The sequence below is a fragment of the Aspergillus brasiliensis genome (genome assembly GCF_001889945.1).
Source record: "Aspergillus brasiliensis CBS 101740 unplaced genomic scaffold ASPBRscaffold_11, whole genome shotgun sequence".
NCBI lineage: Eukaryota > Fungi > Ascomycota > Eurotiomycetes > Eurotiales > Aspergillaceae > Aspergillus > Aspergillus brasiliensis.
This window is the reverse complement of record NW_027137452.1, coordinates 524,796-550,420: the sequence shown is the minus strand read 5'-3', so window position 1 is coordinate 550,420 and position 25,625 is coordinate 524,796. Positions and strand designations below refer to the sequence as shown.

General features: G+C 50.9%; 10 protein-coding genes across 10 annotated transcripts; 5 read left to right on the top strand and 5 right to left on the bottom strand.

Annotated features, from left to right (window-relative positions):
* Positions 1–374: 374 nt before the first annotated feature.
* ASPBRDRAFT_46281 (uncharacterized protein) lies at positions 375–3,013 on the top strand. The gene is made up of 4 exons (XM_067625601.1): positions 375–922; positions 1,055–1,369; positions 1,480–1,596; positions 1,651–3,013. Exons 1-4 carry the CDS (start codon positions 812–814, stop codon positions 2,644–2,646), a joined length of 1,539 nt encoding a protein of 512 aa, XP_067476253.1. The 5' UTR covers positions 375–811; the 3' UTR covers positions 2,647–3,013.
* On the bottom strand, positions 2,861–6,109 carry ASPBRDRAFT_291140 (uncharacterized protein). Its single transcript, XM_067622613.1, has 2 exons — positions 3,086–6,109; positions 2,861–3,019 (listed from the first exon to the last, which is right to left on the bottom strand). The coding sequence occupies exon 1, from the start codon at positions 5,721–5,723 to the stop codon at positions 3,141–3,143; it is 2,583 nt and encodes an 860-aa protein (XP_067476252.1). The 5' UTR covers positions 5,724–6,109; the 3' UTR covers positions 2,861–3,019; positions 3,086–3,140.
* A 2,081-nt stretch (positions 6,110–8,190) lies between these two features.
* On the bottom strand, positions 8,191–8,473 carry ASPBRDRAFT_198574 (uncharacterized protein; the record flags this gene model as incomplete). The annotated part of the gene is made up of 2 exons (XM_067621216.1): positions 8,191–8,313; positions 8,396–8,473. 2 exons carry the CDS (start codon positions 8,471–8,473, stop codon positions 8,191–8,193), a joined length of 201 nt encoding a protein of 66 aa, XP_067476251.1.
* A 4,627-nt stretch (positions 8,474–13,100) lies between these two features.
* On the bottom strand, positions 13,101–14,438 carry ASPBRDRAFT_32739 (putative inositol 5-phosphatase; the record flags this gene model as incomplete). The annotated part of the gene is made up of 1 exon (XM_067623049.1): positions 13,101–14,438. The coding sequence occupies one exon, from the start codon at positions 14,436–14,438 to the stop codon at positions 13,101–13,103; it is 1,338 nt and encodes a 445-aa protein (XP_067476250.1).
* Positions 14,439–14,677: 239 nt separating this feature from the next.
* ASPBRDRAFT_46276 (putative pyruvate carboxylase) lies at positions 14,678–16,842 on the bottom strand. Its single transcript, XM_067625600.1, has 2 exons — positions 16,763–16,842; positions 14,678–16,715 (listed from the first exon to the last, which is right to left on the bottom strand). The coding sequence occupies exons 1-2, from the start codon at positions 16,804–16,806 to the stop codon at positions 14,801–14,803; spliced, it is 1,959 nt and encodes a 652-aa protein (XP_067476249.1). The 5' UTR covers positions 16,807–16,842; the 3' UTR covers positions 14,678–14,800.
* Positions 16,843–16,978: 136 nt separating this feature from the next.
* Positions 16,979–19,024, top strand: ASPBRDRAFT_158308 (acyl-CoA carboxylase subunit beta). Its single transcript, XM_067619434.1, has 3 exons — positions 16,979–17,695; positions 17,761–18,343; positions 18,394–19,024. The coding sequence occupies exons 1-3, from the start codon at positions 17,063–17,065 to the stop codon at positions 18,870–18,872; spliced, it is 1,695 nt and encodes a 564-aa protein (XP_067476248.1). The 5' UTR covers positions 16,979–17,062; the 3' UTR covers positions 18,873–19,024.
* A 256-nt stretch (positions 19,025–19,280) lies between these two features.
* ASPBRDRAFT_67741 (uncharacterized protein) lies at positions 19,281–20,048 on the top strand (the record flags this gene model as incomplete). Its single annotated transcript, XM_067628942.1, has 2 exons — positions 19,281–19,368; positions 19,429–20,048. The coding sequence occupies 2 exons, from the start codon at positions 19,281–19,283 to the stop codon at positions 20,046–20,048; spliced, it is 708 nt and encodes a 235-aa protein (XP_067476247.1).
* A 30-nt stretch (positions 20,049–20,078) lies between these two features.
* Positions 20,079–21,236, bottom strand: ASPBRDRAFT_46273 (uncharacterized protein). Its single transcript, XM_067625599.1, has 2 exons — positions 21,011–21,236; positions 20,079–20,893 (listed from the first exon to the last, which is right to left on the bottom strand). The coding sequence occupies exons 1-2, from the start codon at positions 21,068–21,070 to the stop codon at positions 20,390–20,392; spliced, it is 564 nt and encodes a 187-aa protein (XP_067476246.1). The 5' UTR covers positions 21,071–21,236; the 3' UTR covers positions 20,079–20,389.
* Positions 21,237–21,659: 423 nt separating this feature from the next.
* ASPBRDRAFT_57547 (SDR family oxidoreductase) lies at positions 21,660–22,885 on the top strand (the record flags this gene model as incomplete). Its single annotated transcript, XM_067627762.1, has 6 exons — positions 21,660–21,714; positions 21,770–22,028; positions 22,084–22,247; positions 22,304–22,503; positions 22,557–22,707; positions 22,761–22,885. 6 exons carry the CDS (start codon positions 21,660–21,662, stop codon positions 22,883–22,885), a joined length of 954 nt encoding a protein of 317 aa, XP_067476245.1.
* A 534-nt stretch (positions 22,886–23,419) lies between these two features.
* ASPBRDRAFT_67738 (uncharacterized protein) lies at positions 23,420–25,339 on the top strand (the record flags this gene model as incomplete). The annotated part of the gene is made up of 1 exon (XM_067628941.1): positions 23,420–25,339. The coding sequence occupies one exon, from the start codon at positions 23,420–23,422 to the stop codon at positions 25,337–25,339; it is 1,920 nt and encodes a 639-aa protein (XP_067476244.1).
* Positions 25,340–25,625: the final 286 nt, after the last annotated feature.

Below are 25,625 nucleotides of genomic sequence, written 5' to 3'. Positions count from 1 at the left end.
AACAATGCATTCATTCCCTGTTCTGTTCCTCAATTAATTCTATTTCGCTGGAATGGTGTCTTTGCCTTGGCGGTACCACTTGGTTAATTGGAGACAATTGCGCAACTCATCCCACGAGGTGTCTTTATTACGAGGACCGCGCGGCACAAGCTATAGATAGTATAAAAAGGAGGCCGTCAAGGATCATAGTGAATACTACACTTCATACAGAGACCGATAGAATTCTCACAAAGCAGTATATCTCTCTACCAGTTTCTGGTATATCCTTAGCGTCAGCGTAGCGCAGTTACTAGTTGAACTGGCCCGTTCCCTGGGAATCGCCAGGGGAAATCCATCGAATTGATCCTGATCGACAAGGCACTTTCCCACCCCAGCAGAATGGCATTATTCGCGACAAAAATAGCGTTGCGTCAGCCCATCCAGCCAGAAGGCTGAAACACGCTTGAGACCCTCTTTTTTTTTCCCTTTTGCTGGGGAAGCAGAAGCAGCAGCAGAAGTGGCAGAAGCAGCAGCAACGGCCCCTCTGGGGGGCTGCGTCATGCGCGGCTGGCCTTAGTTCTCACAGGCAAATGAGTCCTTTTCGAGCAATGCCACGATTCCCTTTCCCTTACTCTCGTCGCTTTCTCTCTCCTGCTTCTACTTCTACTACACTCCTTCTATCCCTTTCCTCGTCCCTGATCTTCCTCATTCACCAATGATTGTCTCTCCATCCTAATCAAAGAATTCCCCGCCTGTCTATCCCAAATCTCCGCATTTCTCCCTTCCTCCTCCCTTCCCCTCCCCTCCACTGAGGGGCCCAATTGGCACAGCCATGCAGTCCATGCAGAGGCAGTTTGGCCGCCTCATGAAGAGGTCGGCCGATGACAGCCAGGTGGCAATTCTCCTTAAGGACTTTGAAGAAGCAGACAAGATATTGGGACGTGTAAGTGCTACATACTATTTGTTTTTTTCTTTTCCCACCACCATACTTTTTAGCGTGCACCTTCCTGCGGGGTGTGATTTGTTGATATCCTTCCGTTTCTTGACTGACAGCTTCTTTTCCGCATTCCGACAGATTATCGATTCCACCAGCGCATGGCGCGATGCTTGGTCGTCCCTCTTGACGCACCAAAATCGCCTGCTGAGCGAATTTGAAGGTCTATATGCTCCCATCCTCGGCTCCTCCGACTCTGCTGCGCCACAGCCTGTCCAAACCCCACAGGCCACCTTGGCTCGGACCAACAAGCTCCGCGAGCATTATGAAGACCTCCGGAAGGATCTACTAGATGATCTGGCGGCCATCGATGATCGCATGATCCGACCAGCGTCGCAAGCTAGGGAATTTATAAGCCCCGTGAAGAAGACCATCAAAAAGCGAGATGATCGTAAGGTGCGCATTATCTCGCAGAGGAGCCCATAGTAACCCCGTTTTTGGGCCTCCCGCTCAGGAACCCGCCCATCAATGCATCCATCATATGCTAATCATACTGCCCACTTTAGTTGGATTTCGAGCGCTACCAAGGGCGCGTAGACAGCTATGCCAAAAAGACGAAGCGATCAGATCGGGACAACGCAGCTCTTGCCAAGGCAGAGAGTGACCTTGCCAAAGCGACAGAGGTACGAGGCACTTTCACCATCAATATACCTCTAATTCTTTCCTAATGGCCGCAGGACTACCACGCAGCGGATGACCACTTGCGAGAATGTCTACCACCTTTGATCGCCGCTGCATTCTCGCTGCTCCCTCGTCTGCTCGCCACGCAGATTGAGATCCAAAACACTATGCTAGCCAACTACTATACCGTCGTACACAACTACTGCCAGGAGGCGCAATTCCCTTCCCCTGCTCCCCCAATGGAGCAAGTCATCCAAGAATGGGAACGCGACCACCTCCCCGTCCAGCAAGAAGTAGAGGCGTTCGGCTGCATCGTCAATGGCAAGACCGTGAAAATGTCCCAAGCCCCCGAGGAATCACGAATGGGCTCTCGCCTCACCAGCCGTCTCCCAGCAATGAACGGAACGTCATCCTTCCGTCGTCCTTCAAACAGCGACACTCCTCCACCAAAGCCACCGCGGCCCACTTCACCTACTGCTACTGCTACCGCTACCGCTATCAGCAACAAAAAGCTTCCCCCGGCACCCAAACCAGCCTTCGACACCAAACCATCCCCAGTCTTCGAGACAAAACCTCGATTCACAGATACCGCCTCTTCATCATCCAACAACAACCTCACCATCCCCTCCAACTACCATCTCTCCCCACAACCTTCCTCATCCCCAGGCACCGAATCCTACTACTCAGCAACCGAGAACGCCCGCACCCCATCCCCGGGCCTCTCATCCTCCGTCGCGGCCCGCGCCGACTATTTCAGCCGAATCCAGCCCTCATCAACCCCGTCAAGCGCCATAAGAGCAACTTCCCCCGGCGTCAGCGCCCTAGTAGCCGGAAAGAAGAAGCCGCCGCCGCCGCCCCCACCGCGAGCTAACTCGAGCAACGCGCTTTACGTGACGGCCCTGTATGACTTTGGAGGTCAAAGCGCGGGTGACCTGGCCTTCCGGGAAGGTGATAAAATTCGCGTCCTGAAGAAGACGGATAGTACGGACGATTGGTGGGAGGGGGAATTGCGTGGGGTTAAGGGAAGTTTTCCGGCTAATTATGTGGAGTGATGATTGCGACTGGCAGGGAAGTGCATACCCAAGTATTTAGCTGGGAGGAAGTGTTGTGTGGGGATGAAGTTGGAGATGGGCGAAAGCGGAAGAATGAAAGAGTCGCATGTATTCCTTATAATTATTCATATCTATTAGTAATATCTTGATATCATCTCCCCTTCGGGGGAGCTACAGCAGTCAGGGAGTGAATCCTTGTATTGTGTATAGTACTGTACTTGAAGTCTTTTGGTGTCTTATCTGTCTCGGATTGTTAGATAACAGTGTTTACTTCTGTCGGACCAATGGATTCATGTGAAAGCACTTCGACTGGACAATGTTTTCATATAATTGCTATCATACGCACTATTACTAGATTGCTTTGCCCCATCACCTGCCACAATCGGTGTTTGTTCTTCATTAGCGCATAAGTCATGGCAAAGGATACACGAAAACATACAGATAACCGAATCCAGCAGGACACTCTCGTTAATGTAGACCTCCCCTGCCTATGGCTAGATGAACGCACCCTCAGATGACGCTCCGTCGGATATTTCGTTGCCCATTTGTCGTCGTCGACTTTCCAGGAACATCTCCACCATACGTTTACTCGAGATTGGCGAGTACATGTTCTGAAGTTGACTGTTATGGCTGGCGACCTCGTGATACCCACTCTCCCCACGGACATTCTCATCAGTCAATCTTCTATTCTCGTGAAGTGTACGTGAAGATCTGATTTGAGAAGCCTTCGAATCTTGGGGTCCTGGGAGCAACCTCGAAGGCTGCCTCCCATACCTTCTGCCGGAAGTTTTCCACCGGGCTGTGTCTGTTCCGTCCCTTCTTGGAGTTGGAGACTCTGGAGCTCGATATCTATTGTTCAATAGCGCAGGTACTGGCGACAATGCCATACCATCAGGCCGTGTTCCGACCTGATTAATGAACAAACTATGCCCACTGGAGTTGCTCGATACCTTGGGGGTCAAGTCTGGCGGTAGCGGAGGCGGAACAAAAGTGTCAGTTTGCTCCTTTGGCGCAATAACTGTAGTGCGTATACTAGATGACCGGCTGAACGGACGTGAGAAGTTATTTTTGGCTGTTACTTTGCAAGTCGACCACATGTCATCATCTGGCGATCCACTCCAAATGCCTCCTCTGTCTCGAGCTGGGGTCCGATAAGCAAAATCCGTTGTTTCATCTTCGATTTGGGCATCTTCTCGATAGTGGCGTCTGGTGGGTGTATGGCATTCAATTCGCTCCATTTGCGTGTGCATCCATTGCTGCCAATCCGCACTGGGACGTTGCATCGCATCGGGACCCTGGCCAGGATTACGTTTAGGTGAGCTATAGATCGTCCGCTGACTTGCGTATATGGTAGCTACGCCTGGCTCATTCACTGAATCTGGGTCACCCTCACCCATTATCGAGTTCATTGTGCTGGGCGAATTCCCACCAGTCGTGCGAGAATATATACTTGGGGAATCGTCGCCTTCTTCTGGACTCTGTCTTTTCATAGCCGCGTTTTCTGTCTCATCTCTCAGAGCCTCCCTGATAGTGTGTGTAGACGATGGCAGATCGGCAGAATCATGACGATTGTCTTGCAGGTGCTTTTGGCCACGGGTGCGCTGAGCCTGGCGTTGGTCTGGCTCGCAGGGCGTGACTGTGCCCGCATCAGCCGTCGTATATGAGCCTGGGCTCTGGAATGACTCATCGCTGGCTATCAAACGAATCGTCTTCTTGCTGCGACGAGTGTACATTGAGGACACAGGCGTCGGAATTGCGCGATGCTCCCTGACGTGCCCAAGGATAATCTCCTCGCTTGAATTTTCCGTCTTGTTCCCATCGATGCGCCTCATCAGTGCCGAATACAAGCGCTGACTGTCTATCGTACAGTTGGGCTTTGGAGTGCGACAAGTGGTCAGTGAAGCATCTTCGGATGAGTGTGGCTTGAGAGCTGAGCTTTCTTGTTCGTCTATAACAGACAAAGAGCTGTGGTCATCTGCTCTATGTGTTACTACAGTGTTTGCTATCGTCGAGTCTGCCCAGCTCGTTACGCGAGAGCGGCTTGTGGCAAGACTCTCAGAGCTTCCAGTCCTCTTAAATCCTGTATAAATCACAGTACCCGGTGATTGTGTCAAGACGTTGTCTTCGACGCCAGACTTCAAAGGATCAGATTGCTTTTCGGATATTGTCGAGGGCGACCCCTGAGTCTGTTGCTGGTCAATGGAGGAAAGTTTCCCCAGACGGGCCGAGGAAGGCCTGGTGAGCCCCAATACCTTCTTGAGTCCTTTCTTGAGAGACGATGACAAGGACCTGGCTTTGCCGTAGGAGAGAGCATTAGCGGGCCGCTGTATTGCCGGTGATACACTTGTTGACTCTGCATCTGAGCCTTCAGGACGAAGCGTTTTCTTGAAAGGTTTGTGCTCTCGCCTTGACTTAGGGACCATTAGTGATGATTTTCTGGGCTCTGGCTGATGATATTCTGACTGGGGGTAGTGATTGCGTGTCGATTCAATCGCCGCATCCTGACCCTTAGCATGTCGGAGAGCATCAGAATCCCGCGTATCCCCTCGGAAGAATGACATGGAGCGCCTCAGGGTGCCAGAAGCGCGTGAAACATGCTGAGGTTCTCTTCTTGCCGGTATATTATTGTTAGGACATTCAGGCGAGGAGAGCCCCCGGGATACATGGGAAGAACGCTGCCACGTCGTGAACATCGATCGGGTCTTGCGAAGTCGCCGATAGGAAGAAGGCAAAGTAGCGATTCCCGCATCGAGTCCTCCAAACTCCCTGATGGATGGTAAAGCAGCCCGTGGAGATAGATCGCTCGTCTTGTCGACCACAGGCCGATGAAGGGGATCCCCCGCCTCAGCCGGAGTATTTGTAGAATTTGGCGCAGGTCGATGCTGCCTCGGAGGCACAGCCATTTTGCTTGGACCACCTAGGACATCATAGGAGCACTTGAAACGTAGCATAGCTCGAGATGCGGCTGTGGTAGCTTGGAACCTAGCGAGCTCTGGATCGAAGGGCTCGGTGGATTGAGAGCTATGATGGCTTCTTCTCATGGACCGAGACGATTGAGATCTTCGCAGGGGTTCCATGGTGAGGATATAAGACCAACGAAGTGTATTCCTTGGGATGGAAGTATGAGAAGTAGACTATATAGATGTAAAGGTAATGCTCTCATCTGCAGCAGTTACTTAGGCAGATGGATGTCATTGTCGGCAGAGCAGAGGGAAGGCACGGGTTCCTGCCGAATGTGTACATCTTGGTTGCACTTGCACTTGCCCGGAATAATTGTCAGTGAGCTGCAATGGCTGTTGTAGGTGGATTAGAAACTGAGGAGCTTGAGGCCTTCCTGTAAGTGTAATCACAGCAAGACATGATTGTCTCCTTTTGGTGTAGATTCGAGATATCGATCATTCTGTCAACTAGTTAAGTAGTTTCCATAGAGGAATATCAGAAAAAACCATGGATGGCCTATAGGTAGTAGTCAATGCTACTACTATTTCCAATCAGTTCTATTTTCCCCTTGCCTGCACTTGCCACATAATCGAGAAAATTAGATTCTCCAGTGGGAGTAGGTGATGTAAGTTCCTGGGGGGTTAAACAATCGCCTAGACCATCGGTTCATCATCCAGTGCATACTAAGCATACTAGTATACAGCCTTTTTAAGTTGTTATTGGTGGGACCCGATCGATTCAACCATGAAGAAAGATGATATTACTACTAGAAGTACCAATAATCATGTGTTTTAATGTTTATTAAATAACGAGAGAAGCAGGTAAGTGACTAGGTAATCAACCACCATGATCCACTCCTTCACGTGGAGATATATATCCACTACTACTACTAGTCATACTACGACACACCATGAAAGTAGCAATTACACACTTCTACTACAGTAGATTCCATACCTTCTCATTGAGATTTTCACTGAAGCAGAAGGTAGAAACCACTACTTACTACTACTTACCAGTGCTAGTACTAAGATCAGTCGCAAAATGCCACACAAAGAAACCGGCACGCGGATGCCAATGATAGCCGAGGAGCCGAACGAACAATCTTCCCGCGCGATGATGATAGTGATGACGACGCCACAACCCTCATCGCCATACAATCCGATCCAGATTAATCCAATCACTGCATCCATCCAGATTAATCCCAGTGGGCATCCTTCATCTCGGGAAAGCTGGGGCCCGCATACGTCAGTCAGTCAGTCGATCACAGCTTGTTTCCATACACACGGGTAGTAGCAGGGTTGATACTAGGTGTGGTGCGCTCAGCGACACACAACGGTAAGTAGCTAACTAAAGCTAATTAGATAGTAACTTGATACACCGTACTTATTCGTTAGTAGAAGTAAGGAATAAATAAAAGTACCATGGCAGCCCGGCACATGTGAGCCGGGAAGCGATGACATCCGGGATCCGCGCTCTGCAGGGGTCTGGGCCCCCAAGCCCTCCTTCTCCTCCCCGGAAGTCACATCGGAAGAAGAAGAAGACGAAGCAAGAACCAAGGATCGACAACGGTCTGCACTCTGCAGGCATTCATTACATTCCCGGAGTTTCGGAGTTGCGCAGGAGGCGTAAAGTGGTCGGGGTCGGCACTGTCAGCCGATCATTGGTATTATTTACTTGCCTTATTTTTTGCCTGTTGCTTTTCTTTACTTCCCCGGGAATAAATGAGGGTCAAAGAAGATACAAAAGAACTTCAGATGAAAAAGAAAAGAAAAATAGGTACCTAAGGCAAATGCATTATTCGATTTTTTGTTTTATTTGAAAGAGGATAATAAATCGTACAATTAGCCGAATGGGTATGGAAATCGACCAACGATATTACAGAGCACACATGACATGACAAAGAAAAAGAGTACACGGAGGTGTGTTGGAACCAGACAAAGACGGTATAGAAAGCGAGGAAGGGGGAGAAAGGAAGAGGGGAAAGAAGAATAGAAGAATGACCGGGCGAGAGACAGAAAGATCCAGCCTGCATCCCCTGCGTCCACTGTTAGATGAATATCAGCGGTGTGTGCGCGTTCTTGCTGTCGGCGGTCCTGAATTATCAAGCCCATGCAGCTCTCTCTCTCTGTCTCCTCTCGCCATGGTCCCTTCCGGGCCCAGATCATAACCATCTGGCAATCCACCCAGTAGCCCATTAATAAAATATAGATAACCAAAAATGCCGTTCCTGTGATTAAATATAAAGCAAACCCACATGTACACCAGCCGACTCAACCGCACCCCCACCCTTTTCCGCCCTATGCAGGGAAGAATGGGAGGCGTGAGTGGAACAGTGCCAGACCGCCAGGATAAATAAAATCGATAAAGCCGCCCTTCCATGGTATAATAGATGATCGATCAAACTCCCAGCAATGCATCAAGTCAGAGAGCATCAAGCCGCATATGGTAAGCGAGAAGCGAAGCGAAGAGTAGGCGAGATAGGCTCAAAAAAAATCCCTGGGTTCGGTCCCAGCCGGCAGGACCCCTGGAAATCGGCGCAGTGATCTGTTGGGATCTCTCTGCATCCATCCTATCTTAAAGTGCCATGGGATCGTAGCCGTGTCATCATAGGGAGCGCTCGATCTCCTTGAATGGTGAGTCGTTGAGGATCTCCGATGGAAGGGCTCTCCGGTAGTCTCGGGGCTGGGCAAAGGGAGAGGATGAAAAAGGCCGACGCAGCTTCAATTGCTGTGATACTCCATGTCAGTGTTGCGGTTCTCGTATAATGCGAGTGAGATCGCGCATGTCCGGTTTAGGGCTGACGACTTACCACACAGTCAGAGCATTTACCTCCCTGGATGTTGACGCGACCGCGACAACCGCGAGGATAATTGGCGCAAGAGAACATGGCGGAATTTTTTCTTTTTTAATGGAGGATAGTTGACAAATGCGCGGGTGTTTTGGTGGCAGTCTTGGTCCGAGTGAAGAAGAGAAATCCCGTCAAGGGAGCTTTTCTAGGGCTGAGGCTTGCTGTCTCGGAGCGGAGCAGGAAGGGGAAAAAGTACAATAAAAAAAGAAGTGTCAAAAGCACCGCAGACAATGAATAATAATGAAGGAGAGACAGAGGGGAGGGTTAAAAAAAAATTCAAAATAGCCCCAATCGCAAGCCACGGGGCAATTACGTCAAGATCGCAAGGCCGTTGTCTTGCAGCGGCACCAGCAAGGGGAGCGAAAAAAAAGGAAGCGTATTTAGGCGCACCGGCCGGGGTCCGTTGAGGTTCTAGCGCTGAGGTTAGGCTGCGCCACTAAAGTGGGTGGTGGATGGGGCGAAGAGAGACACAAAAAGTGCAAGAGCGTGCAGCAGTTGACTAGCAAAGGAATGAATGGCAAAAGGAGTGCAGGGCAGATAAATCGATCGATCAACGGTCAATTGTCACACAGAGGGAAACTGGGATGGAACGTCGAGGGGACCTAAGAGGAAAAGGAGGTAAATTTGAGGGATCTCAGATTTATATCAGTAATGGAGATCTATGCGAAACGGCTTCCAGGAAGATCGGGGTAAAGGGTCGTCGAAGAACGGGCGAGTATTAGTGATAATAATTTCAGAAAGAGAAAAAAAAATGTCAAATAATATAAAGCAAGCTATGCAAATGGTCGTAATAGGCAAAAATCAATATTAATTTTGGGGTACCATGGCATCCAACGGGCCACGGGACGGGGCAAGATGGAGCCCGTGTGTATATTGTTCTGATGCAGCCCTCGAATTGGAACCAGATTTGTCTAGATACCCGACTGTGTATGGTCAATGATTACTACCTTGTGGTGCTGGTGACAATGGTGGCGATGATGGATACTAATAAATCATACTCCGTACACTCCGGGACTCTCCATCATCGATCTCAGCATTCGTAATATGAGTGTAGCACAGGGCCAGCTTTCGCTTGCTATCCTGGGCATCACCGACTGCTAGTCCTTGGCACAAATCATTTTGTTCCCTGCGATGTTGATGGACTCCCAACGGACCATTGGTTCTTCGAATGCCCAACAGTGGACTCTGTGTTTCCCGGCTGGCTGTTCGAAGGTGATCCGGAATGGGGAAAAGGGAGGGGGCAAAAGAGCGAAGGGGAAAGGGAAAGAAAAAAATTTTTTTTTTCTTTTCTGTTCCCGAACCTACCTCACAGTCTGCCCCCATGTAACAGCCTGATCGCCCATATGACTCGCAGTTTTGGCCCCTGGGTGAGTGGAGGATGGGTGACTTGATTGCAGGGCGGCGTGGGCCCTGTCAAAAAAGTGATTTTCATGGCTCAACCATGCATAGCAGTGCAGCTGGTGTTGTTGACCTGGTCGCTTAAGATAGAGAAGAAGATAATAATTGGGAGACCCACTGTTACCAACAGCCGGCATCGTAGTAGCCCATGGAGTTTCGGATAGATGATGGGTAATAGAGCCGTAGCACCAGAGTCTGGATCTTGGGTCCGAACCGTCGCACCAAGAAAGTTTCCACAGTTTCTGGAACGTCGACTGAGCTTCTTCTCCTTTTCTCTCTCGTTTCCTTCTCTCCCCCCTTTGCCCCTTTCGGAGTTGGCCCCTCTTCTCTCAGTCTCACCCCTTTTGTCCTCTTTAGTGCGCAGTCAGCTGTCGGAAGACACGGGTGAAGTGACCAATGAAAGGAGCTGTTTACTGTCTGGTCTTTGTTCTCACCCTGGCATTGCCATGATCCATGGCATTCATTGTTACTTCAATCGGGCGAGTCAGAAGACAACCTGAGGAGAGTCTGGATGACACCGAACGGCCTCCGCTTCTTTCCCTGGTCGCATCCTTGTATTCCGTTGTGTTACCTCTGTTGATCACCCTTCAATTGCCTTGTTTTGGTGATCATTATTGCTTTTCCAATATACATTCTGTCTGTCCGCCTCTCTTATCCGGGCCTTATTATTATTTTTCTTTTCTTTTCTTTTTCAGTCTTAGTTATAGTCTCGGTAAGAGTTAAGTGGGAGTCACTAGGTTCCGCACCGCTGGGTTGGCAAAAGTGGGGGAAGGCCTGATTGATGCCTGCCGCAAAGCCATGGACGGTAAATCCGTAAATCCTATAGCAGAGAGGAGGGGCAGGGCCATTATTGTTGTCTCAGAAGCAGCCAATTCAAAGTTCAATTCAGTGCAAGAAGGAATACGGTCCGCAATTCAGCCTTGTCCATGGCCATCGGGGTCAGGATCCGTCCAGCAAAGTTGCTGCTTGATCCAGTAGTGGATAAGTTGAAGCCGACAGACCCAAGGGAAATCCTGTCAGGTGAGCCTGGGTTTCTCCCAGGCTTTCCGCAATTGGTCCGCCTGCACAGAAATGCCGTGCCCAGCCATCGGTTTCAGCGAACCTGACAATAGTAGGTAATCATAACGAGCAACCAGACAGAGAGAGAGTTCTTGTTCCAGGGCCGATCCAGACAATCCCGGGCCGGGGGGGTCCAGACCTGGACCGTCATTGTGCGGTACGGCCGAGGGCTGGTGCATGGCTGAGCACAGCACAGCATCCATTGATGTTGGGAAGTAAGTGGAGGGATGAATATGAGGAGGGAGGGGAAATGGAAGCATCGGGAAACTTGAACTGTGCTGGTCACTTGACCTTCAAAGGATCATGTGCCTGTAGGCTACACGGATGGTCGCATTGGTTATCTCTACTTTAGTACAGAGCGTAGATACTAACATTAATAGTGAGGTAAGTAGTAAGTAGTAGTTGCTCTAGATTCATTTTCTATTTCTAGTTGGGACGTTGGTTACTACTAGTTATTGACGCTCAACCTCTGTCTCAATTACTTCCTCCGTGTTGCCGTGCAATCAGTTGGACTGGCCAGGTCTTGACGGACTACCATCAACTCCGTTGACCGCAGTATAAATCCATCCATAAAAATTCTATGACTCGGTGTGCACTTGCATGTGTCCTTCCTGCCACCATCCGGTAAGACCAATCCGAATTTTCATACAATCACAAGATAGTTGGAAACAGTGCCATTTTCCTACCGGGGCGGCCGAAGCAAAGGCTTGGCGATGCCTGTGATAATTGCCTTTGATTCCTAGGATTTAGTACTGCACTACTTCTGATACCAGAGTTTTGATTCAACTAATTACTACTACCAGACCCAGACCACGAGAACGAGCACGCACCGTATGATATCTCATAATTTCTGAATGTGGGCTTCTCCAGCAGCAAATTACTGTCCATTAATCCCTGTTAATGAGCAGCAAATTACTCCCATTCCATAGATTAAAACCTTCCAAGTGCAGATTAATATCAAACGTATATTAAACCCAGCATCGTCACCAGCTTCATCATCACCAGACTGACTACTGCCACTAAGCCGCTATAACCGACCGAATCCGGTCGGACAACGGTGCGTCGGTTACTAAATGGTTTCACCAGTGAGCAAACAGCGGATCCGCATCCTCCAACCTCAGAACAGCATCCATCTCTTACCACCATCAACTAGGACTGCAACGAAAAACCCTTTCTTTAGCGTCCTTTTCGGTGGTCTCACCTGCTTCGCTTCCATGGAGCGGGCAGCCCGTCCGTCCCTCTCATTAGCTATTTTGCCTTTGCCCTTGTTTCTCCATGCCTTAATTACCTCGGGATCTGGCCCGCTCACTGCAAAAAAAGACCCGTCCTTCTAATTAAATATTATGTATTAGATAACTTATTTCTCTAGATATCTTGCAATCAATCTAGATATCCTATATAACCGAAGCAGGTCTTCAGCTTGGCCGTGATGATCGACCATCCGTGCAATTGCTCCAGCTTTGCATGGACGGCAAGCGGCAAGCCATCGACTAGTAGACGAGTCTGGATGCCTATCTGGGATCCATACCCACTGAGTCGCAAGGCTAGATACCACCAAGCCCGTCAGACGGTCAGTGAGCCGATCTAACCGGGGCCAAACTTTCTTCTGTAACGGCTCCGTCGTCTCCGGGCACTATTAGGTTGTGTCGCCGGCTAGAAATTGGGAATTCCAGAACGGGATCCCAGAGCAGAAGCCTACAGCGTGGCTTATACACCTTGCAAACTAGTCACCACCCGCCCAGAAATCCTTCTCATTCCTTTGGAAGAAAATCGGGTGCCTAGATTGTCGATCTGCATTGAGCCTCTTCGTTTGCGCCAGTCTTTCTCTTCCCGTGTTCATTGGGCATCGGTCCCGACCGTTCTAGATCCGGCTCCCAGTCAGCTGACCCGGTACAGAGGCAATCCAATGTTATAGCTTGCTGGGTCCCACTGCAGCTATGGATCCAATACGATGTCGCCTTGAATGAGGCACCGCCGTGGCAAATGAACGAGGATGTGAGTGATGTTGCGCAGAAAGACCTTGTGGGCGATTATTCACCGGCGGTCAGAATGTTACCATCGGTTGATGGTGAAACCCGAAATAGCCCATGAAGATCCAGGACAATCACCCGTTCGTATTGACTTTGCATCTGCTACCGGAGATCGGGATGATCCACATGGGGCACAGTTTCAGGAAAACTCCGCAGAGCTGCAGGTCTGCAACGCATCTTCAAACGTTAAAGAACGATCGGAGCACGAGCCACGCCCCCAGAAGTCCTACAGCTGATGCAAGTAACAGGCCGTTTCCCTCCCAGGTCAAGGCTAGGTACGCCAAAAAGCCCACCGCAAGTTCCTTCCGTCGCGCGGCATCTCGTTTAGTCTCCCATTCTGGATCGATCGGGAACGGGACGCTCATCTGTGTCGCATCTTCTAGGTGCACGGACTGTGCCGGTATAGATACGGCCAATGCGACAGCGCGATGATCGGAGGTTGGGAATAACGGCAGAGCTTCATACTTCAGAGGTCTGACCTGACCTCGCTTGCTCGTACCCGGTGGAGAATCCAAATACAACACACGGTCGCACCAACTGGGCCAGCGGGTCCTCGTCCACTTCCAATCTGGGCGTGCATTATCTGCCATTGGATCACTGGCAGCCTGGCGTGCTGCCATCGTATACTTGTATGTTGGGGGAAAGGTGATCGGGGCTTCGGAGAGTCCGTGGAAACACCGGGACTGTTCCATCTCGCGGGAAAGCTGATCTTGTTTCAAGAGATGTGAGTAGTGCTGAGGGTCCGAAGGGTCTACATCCGCTCGCGGGAATCGGCTATGGTCGTCTGGTCGCGGCGATACGTTGGAGGTGCGGTAATTGAGGTCGCCCGCTAGGAAGAGATAGCTTGTAGGCATATAGATGCCCCGTTGGCCTTCCTGGGGCCTGGGTGTGGATTGCTGTAGCAGGGGCGCATTTTCCTCCGTGTTGGCTGTGTCGGCGATTTCCCCACCTGCAGCAGGTGAGTAGCTAAAGACCAATCTCTCGACCAAGCTGCGCCAGTCTGCATTCCTCCGGTCGACAGCATACTCCATGGGGGCGAGGTGCGCAGCAACAAAAGTGAGGTCCAAAGGATCCCCTGCCGATGCTGCGCCTCTGTAGGCAATCCGCGCCCCCACGGCGCCCTTGTTGCCCATCTCTTGGAAGCCGAATCCTACACGGGCGGTATCAACAGATGAGACTTGGTCAGCCACATCCGACCGAGCAAAGACCATGAGACCTGTCATCCCAGAATTGTCGGTGACCAGATTGACGTAATGGACATCCCAGAATTCGGCGACTGCTCGATCCACCACCTGCGTTATAGACGAGAAGTACGGCGTTAGGAACGAGCCTCCGAGGAAGGCGTAGGCGATAGGAGCTATTTCCTGCAGGGAGAGCACGATGAATTCCGGGGCTGCGGGCGAGCTGGAATCCTCAGTGCGGGGTAAGGCATCGAAGAAATGGCGGGTGAAGCGGTCAACGTCGACGGGGTTTCGAGCGCAATTGAAGGTCAGGATGTAGAGTAAGAGCGAATCCATGGTGTAGGTGACTTTCGGTGAAGTTGGCCCTGTTTCATGAAAGCTCAAGAATGAATAGAGAAACACGACCGTATAATGCGAACGAGAAAGCGAAGGTTGGGATTGAGAGATGATCTTGGAGTTGGGGGAGCTGGCAAGGTGGCCATGTGACGATCAGTGGATCCGTTGCCGGGGAATGAGATCATTTGCTGCCTCGAACTATCACGATCTATTTCATCACCACCAAACACTGCGCAACAGAATGGCAATGATAAATACACAAGTATATTCCTTGAGCATTGGCTTATACATCTGTGTAGCATTTTACCATCACCTTTGACGTTCTATTTGACGCTTGCTGGCTCCAGTGACTCCTGATTGTTCTAGAGCTTCCCTTGCAACCCGTCGGTCAATTCCACCAACAGCATCCCTTCTGCCACATCCTCTTCTTCATCCTCCATCTCGTACACCCATTGTGCGTGACCTGCACGCGGACTACGCACCTCCACCTCCATCTTCATCTGCTTTATGAACGCTATTACCTGATTCTCAGCTACATGTTCCCCCGCGGACACAAGCACTTCAATCAACTTTCCAGATAAAGGAAGGACAATGTGTCGCGGGTTACTCATGTCTCCGCGGCGATGAGCTGATGAAAACAAGGCAGATGCTGAGGTTGACGTGGCTGCCAATTCTAGTCGATAGGCAGTGGAAGAGCTGGGTGTCTGATACTCGATATCGGCTGCAAGCGAAGTAGGAAAGTCATTCCGCAGCACGCGTGTGAGTTGGAGACGATGTTGTTGTGACTGCTCGGATGCTTCCACTGGTGTGAGGTTAATTGACCATGCATCGCCCCGCCGGAATAGGAGATTCGAAGAAGGCGCACTAGGCAACACAGATGGACGCTGTCCCTGCACAGGGCCCTGAGTACGAGCTGATCGTGAGACACTTGCTCCCTGCTGGAGCACTTGGTCCAGACTGGACTCCAGCCATTGTGTGTCTATCCTCCCAGCAAGGAAATCTTCCTGGGCAACAATGCCTCGCAGCAACTCCAAGTTGGTCCGGACACCAGCCACTGTTGTGTCTGCAAGCACTCGCCGGGCCTTGAGCACTGCTCCCTCCCAGGTAGATGCAGTGACAATAATTTTGGCGAGCAAATTGTCCAATTGCGCCCCTACCACAACAGGACTCGCCCCTGCAGCACGAACATGGGTATCAACTCTCACACCATGGCCGCCCGGAACAACCAACTCGGTCACCTTCCCTACGCTCAGGGCAAACTGATTGCGAGGATCTTCTGCACACAACCGGAGCTGAATAGAATGGACAGTAGGAGTAGGAGTAGCCAAACCCACATCCCCAAGCCCAAGCTGCGCCAGCGTATAACCCATCGCCAGTCTCAGCTGAGCCTGTACAAGATCCACCCCGGTAACCTCTTCAGTAACCGTATGTTCCACCTGGATCCTCGGGTTAATCTCCAAGAAATAAAACTCCCCATTCCCCTCATTCACCAAAAACTCCACCGTCCCCAACGACCTATACCGAATAGCCCTAGCCATCCTCAATGCCGCATCCACCACCCTCTGCACCAGCCCCCGATCCCCAATCACCGACGGCGCCATCTCAACCACCTTCTGAAACCGTCTCTGTACACTGCAATCCCTCTCCCACAGATGCCTTACCTCCACCCCATCCCCCACAACCTGCACCTCTACATGTCGAAAGCCCTTCACAGCCGCCTTCTCCACAAACACCGTCTGCGACGGCGACTCATTAACCGCACCCCTCACCGCACCCTCCAACTGCTCCTCCCCATAAACAAGCCGAATCCCCCGTCCCCCACCCCCATCCACCGCCTTCACCATAACAGGATACTTCACCTGTCTCGCGAATGCCCGCACCTCCGCAACATCTGCCGTCGGCTGCGTCATCGCCGGCAGGACAGGAACGTCGCATTCCCGGGCTAGTTGCTTCGCTTGGAGCTTGTCGCCTGTGCGAGCTAATACCGAGCTACCCGGTCCTATTACGGTGATCCCGGCGTCTTGCATGCGGGCGGCGAACTCGGCGCTTTCGCTGAGGAAGCCGTAGCCTGGGTGGATGGCGTCGATGGCATGGTCTTGAGCTAGGTGCACTAGGAATGGGATGTCGAGGTATGTTGCCACTGATGGGATGAGGAGAGCTTGGTCCGGGTGGGCGGTGTCGCAGTGCGAGGTGTCATCTTCTGTGTAGAGGGCGTATACTTCTATGGGTTGGGAGAGCTCGCGAGCGGCTTGGATGATGCGGACGGCGATTTCGCCTCTGTTTTCTGTTAGTTTAGGGATCTGGTTGAAGGAGCAATGGTGTACCTGTTGGCGACGAGAAGTCGTCGGAAAGGTTTAGAGAATGTCATTATGGTATCTAGTTGTGAAAGATTGATGGACTCGAATGTCTACATGGATAGATTGGATTGACTTGTATGTATGTAAGTTGTATAGATGGGGGGTTCGTTGCATTCCTCGGACCTCGGAAATAAGAGCCATCCATCCCCCTCATGAGGGACAACCCGCAGCAGCAGATTGCAAGGGTGCGGGGGCGAACCTGCAATTGAAAATAGACTCAATAGCCACACCCTCTGAAATGAATAATAAAATTGATAACATCACATCATGTCCGACAAAGACACCAAAAACCCCCAAGAGGCCACACAGTCCAAACAAGCAACCAAACGACTCCGCCAACTCTCCCCACAACTACTACCCGCCGACTACTCCGACGTCCTCTCGCACATCAACACTCTCCGCACACTAGCCACCACCCCAGACCCATCTCGCAGAGGATACATCCGCCAAAAGCAAGCCGGGAAGCTATGGGTTCGCGAACGTCTCGAAGAACTCCTCGATCCGGGAAGCTTCCAAGAGATCGGCTCGCTGTCGGGAACGGTAACATGGGAGAAAACCGGACCGATGCGCGAGAAGCCCGTCTCCTTTACACCGAGTAATAATGTCCAGGGGATGGGGAAGTTGCGTGGTCGAAAAGTTCTCCTCACTGCGGATGATTTCACGCTCCGGAGTGGTCATGCGGATGGTGCGTCGCATGGGAAAACGATCTATCTGGAGAAGCTGGCTTTGGCGCTGCGGTTGCCGGTGGTGAAGCTGGTGGATGGGAGTTCGGGGGGAGGGAGCGTTACTACGATTCGGACGGCGGGTTGGAGTTATTTGCCGTATGTGTCGTTGTATAGGCATGTCGTGGAGCAGTTGAATCAGGGGATTCCGAATTTGGGGGCTGTGGTTGGGCCGGCTGTATGTATCTCACCTTTTCCTTCTTTCTCTGATGTTGAACGTATTCAGCTGACAAGAATATATAGATCGGCCTAGGAGCTGCACGGGTAGTATCCTGCCATTTCTCCGTCATGGCAGCGGATGTGGGATCGCTCTTCAACGCAGGCCCAGAAGTAGTCAAGGGAGCCACGTTCGAGGAAGGACTGGACTTCCAGACTTTAGGTGGCCCGATGATTCACTGCACGAACGGAACTATCGACAATCTAGCTGCCAACGAGGCCGAGTGCTACGAGCAGCTGCGCACTGTATTGAGCTACCTGCCCAACTCTGGGCGGGAAGCACCACCAGTTATCACTGCCGATGATCCAGAAGACCGCGAGGATGAGGCACTGCGCCGGATCATCCCTCGACGGCAGACGCGCATGTACAATCCGTGGACGATCATCACCAGCGTCGTGGACCGGGGATCGTGGTTCGAGATTGGTGCGCTCTGGGGTCGAACTGCTATCGGGGGCCTTGCGCGCCTGGGAGGGCGGCCGGTGGGCGTGATTTCGCTCAATTGTGAGGTCAATGGGGGAGCACTGGATGCAGCGGGAAGTCAGAAGCTCGCGCGACTATTGAAGCTCTGTGATGTGATGAATCTGCCTGTTTTGCAGTTCATTGACGTTCGTAAGTGTCCTCAGTTCCCTCCCCAAAGCCTCTCCGCTAACGATATATAGCCGGGTATGCCATCGGCACCGTTGCAGAACGAACCGCCACTATGCGCTGGGGTGTGGAACTAGGCAAGACGTATTTCACGACGACAATACCCTTGTTCAACGTCATTACGCGACGAGCCTATGGCGTAGCTGGCGGTCTTATGCTCGGAGCGCGCGATCCAGTCATGCAAGTTGCTTGGCCGTCAGGCCAATGGGGTTCATTGCCATTGGAAGGTGGGATTGAGGTCGCACATCGCCACGAGCTGCGCGAAGCAGAGAAATTAGGACAAAAGGAAGCCCGGTATAAGGAGCTAGAGGAAGAGTATCGACGGTTGATGAACCCAGTGCGAACGGCGAATGCGTTTGGCGTTGAGGAGATCATCGATCCGAAGGATACTCGGCGGGTGTGTTGCGCATGGGCGCAGCATGTATATGAGGTGATGCTGCCGGAGAGGCTGGCCGACCGTACAGCAGGGAAGATTCAACCGGTTTTTATGTAGGCTGCTAGTCGTGCCATCTGGTGTTGTGGGATGTGAAGTGGAAGATACTATGTGTTCTGCCAGCAGTACCTCCCTAGCTTGTGGACAGGAGATACTACAGTATATAACCGAGATCACCAAAACCAAACAAATTAACACAATCAATATACGAGATTATTCTCGTCCCTAGAAATCCCCACTAGGTGTTCATTTCGGCTAAATCCACTGGTGTCTGACAGACAAAGTGGAGAGCAGTCCCTGAGGGGGTCGCCCGGAGGTTCGGAAATTAAATCAATCAATTTCAGGGTCCATTAGGGAGACTGACTGGCTGTCTGTTATCTGTTTAAATAGATCAATGCAAGACAAGGAGATCCTAGAGATTGTAGCTTTTAGAAAATATTCCTGATTCTAATTTTTAAGCAATACACCATGAACTTCACAATCATCAATGGCCAAATCTACACTCCCGGTTTAGCCATCATCGATGCTCCGCAGCCCTATACTCCACTTGGAGGAGGTATGTCCATCCACCTCCCTACACAATACAACGAACACTAAAATGAGATAAAAATAATAGATACCCTCCAAGTCGCCATCGACATCTCCGGCAACGGCCAACTCTCCTCATCCTCCTCCAACAAAGAAACTGAATTCCACACTCTCACCCTCTTCCTAACCTCCACAACCACACAGAAAAACCTCACCATCTCCAACGGCACCACCCCCAACGCCAACAACACCTACGTAGGGCCGGTACTCGACCTCGAGCCCTCATCCACCGTCAAGCACGTCAACTGGATCTGGCCCGCTTGTTTCGTGGGCAGTGGTGGAGATAAGGCACCCCGCGGAGATTATAATGTCTCGGTGCATCAGGGTTTCCGGTGGGAGGGGACGGATTATTATACGGTGTTTGAGTTGCCGGTTTCGGTGACGAATGCGATTGAGGAGAGTGATGAGAGGGTTGATTGTACGGTGTTGGAGAATGAGTGGTTGGGGTGGGATGTGGTGAGGGAGAGTAATGATTCGTTGCCGGGGCAGCCTTGGGTGAAAGGGGGTAATACTACTACTAGTGGTGGTAGTGGTAATAGTAATACTGGTGGTGGTGATGAGAGTAGTGCGGGGAGTAGGAGGTATTATAGAGCTGGGGTTATGGGGTGGGTTGTGTTGGGGTTGGTGATGGGGGTTGTTTTTGTATAGTAGTAAAAATCATAATAATAATTGGGCTTTTTATAGTATGTTGTGACTCATTCAGTGTTATCTCTGGGTCAGGATTGATTGATTTCTGAAACGGTATGTTGTTATTTCTTATTATGTCAGATAGATAGCTCTCAAACTCCGATCCAAATTGAACGCTCATCAAGGATAGGAAGAACACTGGGATTCACCCAGTCCAAATACATACAGCAAACGCATCATGGCGGTCGTGAACAAATGACCAAAGGTGTTAAGACAAAGAGAGAAAATAGAGGTAAAGAACCAAGGGAGGGGAGGGGAGAGAATGAAGCTGCCATACACGCCCATTATCCTGTTGGTCCAAATTAGATGGAAGGTCGACGGTCGCCCCAAAGCCCCACGATACCCATGGCGAGTGCAAGACCAGAGAAGACAGTCCGGACCTGCTGGAATCGACGCTCCGTGTTCATCTCCTTCTGTACACTTTCACCGTTGACATTTTCCTCTGCCTCGACCACCACGATATCCTCTTCTTTCTTTTGCTTCTGGACGGTCATGAAGCCGCATCCGGTATCCTGCAGAACAGACTGGATCCAGGCCACGAAGCCATCCTGACCATGGAACCAATAGTCGAAAACATAAGAGCCAATAGTGGAAGTGACACAGACCCAGAGGAGGTAAGGGTGCTTGCGCTGTCTGGAAGAGAGGCTATACGCGAAGAGGAAACATCCGTTGGCGATGTTGGTCAGTCGTAGACCATGCTTACGGTTCAACCGCTTGACCTCGTTGAGCGACCGAGACGCAGTCGTGGCAGTTGGAAGAAGGCTCAGGGAGGGGATGGCGACACTGGAAGCGGAGTATGACATGCCCTAGAGGTGATACATTGCGCGTCAGTTGGCGGCTGGTCGGGTTTTACGAGGACTAGCCGAGAAAGACTCAGAAAACTTTGCAGCATCGATAAGCCAAATAGGTTATAGAGATCGTACCGTGAGCAGGCCCAGGGACACTGTGCCCACGAACTTCGAGACGGTGATGGGACACGCCATGATGGAGATGGAATTCAATGATGCGACAAGATGCTGTCACTGATGGGATGGATGCAAAAGTCTCTCTTCTCCCGAGAAGAGCTCAGAGACACTGCTCGAGGTGTCTGAAAGGATTGTTCGTCGATTGAAAGCGTGGTGCTCTGGTGAACTCCAAGGCGGGTTGTAAAGATAAGGCCATAGAAAAGTTCGCGATGGCAGATGGAGTGACGTTTTTGCATGCCTGAGGCTGGCCGGACAAAGCCAGCCAATCACAGCCCGCTTTTGACACTCCAGCATTCATCCGAAGCTAATACTATTCCGGCTAGCGTATTGAAGCCATGTCTTTCATGGAACTAAACCGAAAGGAGGCACAAAGAGTGGATTCATCAGAGACTAACTTACTGCATGGAGTTTAGACCAGATTAGTATTCAGACCGAGAAGCCGAGGCTTGATAACAACCGTGGGATTGCGGAGATCCCATCCAACGGCCATCCGGGGGTTTCTCTATATCAACTACATATCAGGGTATCCTCGACATTGCCAGGTAGCAACCAAACAGGACCAACTTTCTCATCTATACATTATATACCCTTACTCAGTATCCTTAAAATGTCCCTCCCCAAAGAAGCCTATCTAAGTAACACGTGGAAGGATGGCCTGTTCAGTGAGTCGGCTCGTGGCGGCCACCATACACTCCGACGGTCACTGACAACCAGCAGCAAACAAGGTCGTCTTCTGCACGGGAGGCGCAGGAACTATCTGCAGTGCACAGGTCCGGGCGCTAGTTCATCTAGGTGCCAATGCTTGCATTATCGGCAGAAATGTCGAAAAGACCGAGAAAGCAGCCCAGGACATTGCAACCGCTCGTCCTGGTGCCAAGGTCATTGGCATTGGTGCAGTGGATGTACGTAAACTGGACAGCCTCCAAGCTGCGGCAGACCGCTGTGTCCAGGAGTTGGGTGGTATCGACTATGTCATGTATGTACCATACCGTTTTGGCTGGATTTTACTAACCCGGGCTATAACTACCAAGTGCTGGGGCAGCCGGGAACTTCCTAGCCTCGATCAACCAGCTCTCAGCGAATGCTTTCAAATCGGTCATTGATATTGACGTTTTGGGATCCTACAACACCCTCAAAGCGACTATTCCATACCTCGTTGAGTCCGCGAAGAAGCACAGAGTGGACTCCGAAACTCGTAAGTGAGCGGTGTCGCAATAATCGAGATAAGCGCTAACGTCATACTCCTGTCAGTCAAACCCTCTGCAGCAGGCACTGGAGGACGTATCATCTTTGTTAGCGCGACTCTTCACTATCGTACGGCACCTTTCCAGACGCACGTCTCGGTCGCCAAGGCAGGCGTGGATGCGCTGTCTCACAGTGTGGCTATCGAGTTTGGCCCCCTAGGCGTCACTTCAAACATCATTGCACCCGGTCCTATTGCTTCGACAGAGGTTTGTCCGTGCTCGCCTGTTAAATGGATAGATTCCACTAACTCAGGTTTTAGGGCCTCGATCGCCTCCTTCCTAGTGATACCAAGGAGACTTACATCAAGTCTCAGCCGCTAGGCCGAGTCGGCTCTGTACGAGACATTGCAGATGCCACCGTTTATCTCTTTGCGGACACTGGCAGTTATGTCAGTGGCCAATGCTTAGTGGGTGCGTTTTGTCTTATTCAAATAGTAGTAGAAAATGTGCTAACACGAGTATAGTTGACGGCGCATCTTGGCGGATGTCGACCACGGGGGCAACTTCCGGGAAACTCGCGTATCCCGATTTCCTTCTTTCAGGCGACGCTGTCCCCAACGTCAAAGGCCAGAAGAAGTCTAAACTGTAGGGGTTTGATTTCCTGTCTCTGTACAGGCTAGAAACTGTCTTGTTTATTTTATCCTCGATAGATAGTACTCTTTGTACCCTGAAGCTGGTACATACTACGCTAGTATAGATAAAGAGGCCTTTATAAGGGAACAAAGACACATAATGCTCTGTGTGCTTTAGCTCTGTACTTTGGTTTATGTTTCATCAGAATATAGAACAAAGACTATATATGTTCCCAGACAATGCCTTGGTTCAGCACCTTCAACATAAGAAGATACCCCTCTAGAACCAAAGAGCTGAAGAAAGCGCCTAACGCATGAAAACGAACAAGGGGGCTACCAGTGTCTTATTAGTATGTCAGTAGCATAGCTTTGCTGTGTTCGAGACAAATAGAAGGACTGACCCTCGCGAACTACCTACTGTATCGTCGATTCCCCGACAAGGCTATAACCTCGAATAACTAGAATCACGTCCAACGCAGAAAAAGACACTTTTACTCCCTGATCGGGAAATCCCACCGAATCCACCACCCAAATCCTGCATATCCACAACAATGTCAGGCAGACGAATACCCATAACCCGGAGGGTACCTATTGGAGGACCTAAGCAGATCACTGCAGCCGAAAACGACCCGGACGGCAGTTCAGAATACGACGACAACATAGCACAGCAACTCACCGAAGCACAACACAAAGCGCTAGAACTCGACCGGGAGAACAAGCGCCTAACCAGCCAAGTGCATGATTTGAACCAGGTGCTTGTTGAGCGGGAACAAGCGTTCGCGCAATCCGAGCAAGAACTGCGACAGACTCAACGGGACCTCAAAGCCATAGAAAACGAAAGCAGGACGAAAGATGATCATGTGAAAGCCGCAGAGACCGCGAATAATATGCTCAATGTGAAGAATGATGCCCAGGCCGGCCAGATCCGTCGCATTCGGCAAGAATATAAGAAGCTCAAGGACGAGGAGACGTATCGAAGTGGTGAGAATGAGAAGTTACAGCAGCAGATACTTGACGCGAGTCGAGAACTAGAGGAACTCAAGCAGAAGCTTGCTTTGAAGGAATCGGAATCGGCAGCACAGAAAGTGGAGATGGAGCAGCTTGCTCAGGCGGTGGATAAATATAAAGGGAACGATACTGTCCTGAGAACGCAGCTGAATCGGCTGGCTGAGCAGGTGCATACGAATGAACAGGCGACGGTAGTAGATCCGCCTGTTGTACAGCCTACAAACGCGCTGGAAACGGCATTGATTCGTTCGACACAAAACAAGCAGATGCAGATCACCAGCAACCCCTTTGTCTTTCAGAATCCGTCTCTGACACTTAGGCAGGAATTGGGAGGTAGCTTATATAGTCGATCGCAAAGCACAGCAAGTAGTGGAGCCCTGTCATCGGTGGGACAGAGAGGCAGCGTGGGCAACATTTTTAACGCGCCATTGATCCCTGCTCAGAATTCGAGGCCACCCATTGAGGCGGTGCCGGTGGATTGGAGCAATATCCAGCAGGCAGCCAAAACCGGTGCGATTCCGCATGTGGAACAGGCCCTTGTCCCAAGTCCCAGTCTAAAGCGACCTTTTGCTGGATTAGAAGTCTGGCAGGGCTTTGATGGTTCGGAAGAGGCGATCAAAAAGCTGCGTGTGGCTGCTGATCAGCAACAAAATCTTGGGTCCAGTACAGACAACTCATTCCTGGCTATTTTTCAGAAGTACATGCAGACGTTGCAGGAGGCGACGAATCAGAAGCAGAGTCAAGAAGAACAACTGGATATGTTCAAGAAGACTGTCCAAGCATTGACCGCGCAAGGAAATACAAGCTTGGGAAATCAGTCTTCGACGTCTCAGAGCAGCTGGATTCAAGATTATCAGAAAGCTGCTGCACAGGCAGCGAATGATCCTTCAAAACCAGAGCCCAAAGCGATAGTCACTGCCGTTAAGCAGCCAAAAGAGTCGCAGCAAAAAGAAAAGCCACAAAGATTCCTGACCCGTGGACCGAATTACCAATGGCCAGTGTATCTGGATAAGAGATATAAGTCGACTCCCTTGACAATACCGCCCTTTCGGACGACACGAAAGAAGTTTGCGAACTTCTCCACCCCTGGTGCATACGATGAAGATGATCAGACTGATGCCACAGAATCGGAGTCGATGTGGGAGTTTGAGACTCCCCCAGAAGGCTACTACCAACCTCAGGTCAGTGTACCACAGCAAGCACCGACACCAGCCGCTGTCATATTGGCGTGGGTTTTGATCGGTGTGGTGGCTTTCCTATTTTTCCTCTTTGTGAAGGCTACATTTGAACGTTTCTTTGCATGGATGGATGGAACGCAGGATATCTGGATGCGATATAATGAGGTACCTGAGTATATGTTGGCTACGGTTCGGGGCAGGGGACCTCCTGATGTAGGGCTGATGCCGGGCTTGGATTACAGATTGGCAAAATTCGTCGACATCCGATCTCACCTGGTGGGTTGAGGCTAGTTTCCGAGGTAGATGGACCCGGTCTGCTGGTACGGAGCGGGTATGCAATTATGAGCAGGAAAGAAGGCATATTCCAGGCTTGTCTAACTATATTAGAATTCGTACTTTGTCTACCACCATCATGATGGCTTATGTGTACAACGTCGTGGTCGTGATGATCGACCACAATAAAATGAACGGGATGGCAGTCTATTTTAGGAAATTCAGACCACGTGACAAAGATTTTGCAGCGGATGCGTCAGCTGCACCCAAAGCAGCAGGCGGTGGGCAGCTCATGCGT

What these genes read in the sequence shown, in the direction of transcription:
- ASPBRDRAFT_46273 (XM_067625599.1), bottom strand. Translation starts at nt 21,070, where the DNA reads ATGGCGTGTCCCATCACCGTCTCGAAGTTCGTGGGCACAGTGTCCCTG. An exon ending in TGTCCCTGGGCCTGCTCACG is followed by an intron (nt 20,894 to 21,010) that starts GTACGATCTCTA and finishes TATCACCTCTAG; the next exon opens with GGCATGTCATACTCCGCTTC.
- ASPBRDRAFT_158308 (XM_067619434.1), top strand. Translation starts at nt 17,063, where the DNA reads ATGTCCGACAAAGACACCAAAAACCCCCAAGAGGCCACACAGTCCAAA. An exon ending in GGGCTGTGGTTGGGCCGGCT is followed by an intron (nt 17,696 to 17,760) that starts GTATGTATCTCA and finishes AAGAATATATAG; the next exon opens with ATCGGCCTAGGAGCTGCACG. An exon ending in TTTGCAGTTCATTGACGTTC is followed by an intron (nt 18,344 to 18,393) that starts GTAAGTGTCCTC and finishes AACGATATATAG; the next exon opens with CCGGGTATGCCATCGGCACC.
- ASPBRDRAFT_291140 (XM_067622613.1), bottom strand. Translation starts at nt 5,723, where the DNA reads ATGGAACCCCTGCGAAGATCTCAATCGTCTCGGTCCATGAGAAGAAGC.
- ASPBRDRAFT_46281 (XM_067625601.1), top strand. Translation starts at nt 812, where the DNA reads ATGCAGTCCATGCAGAGGCAGTTTGGCCGCCTCATGAAGAGGTCGGCC. An exon ending in CAGACAAGATATTGGGACGT is followed by an intron (nt 923 to 1,054) that starts GTAAGTGCTACA and finishes GCATTCCGACAG; the next exon opens with ATTATCGATTCCACCAGCGC. An exon ending in ACCTTGCCAAAGCGACAGAG is followed by an intron (nt 1,597 to 1,650) that starts GTACGAGGCACT and finishes TAATGGCCGCAG; the next exon opens with GACTACCACGCAGCGGATGA.
- ASPBRDRAFT_46276 (XM_067625600.1), bottom strand. Translation starts at nt 16,806, where the DNA reads ATGACATTCTCTAAACCTTTCCGACGACTTCTCGTCGCCAACAG. An exon ending in CGACTTCTCGTCGCCAACAG is followed by an intron (nt 16,716 to 16,762) that starts GTACACCATTGC and finishes AACAGAAAACAG; the next exon opens with AGGCGAAATCGCCGTCCGCA.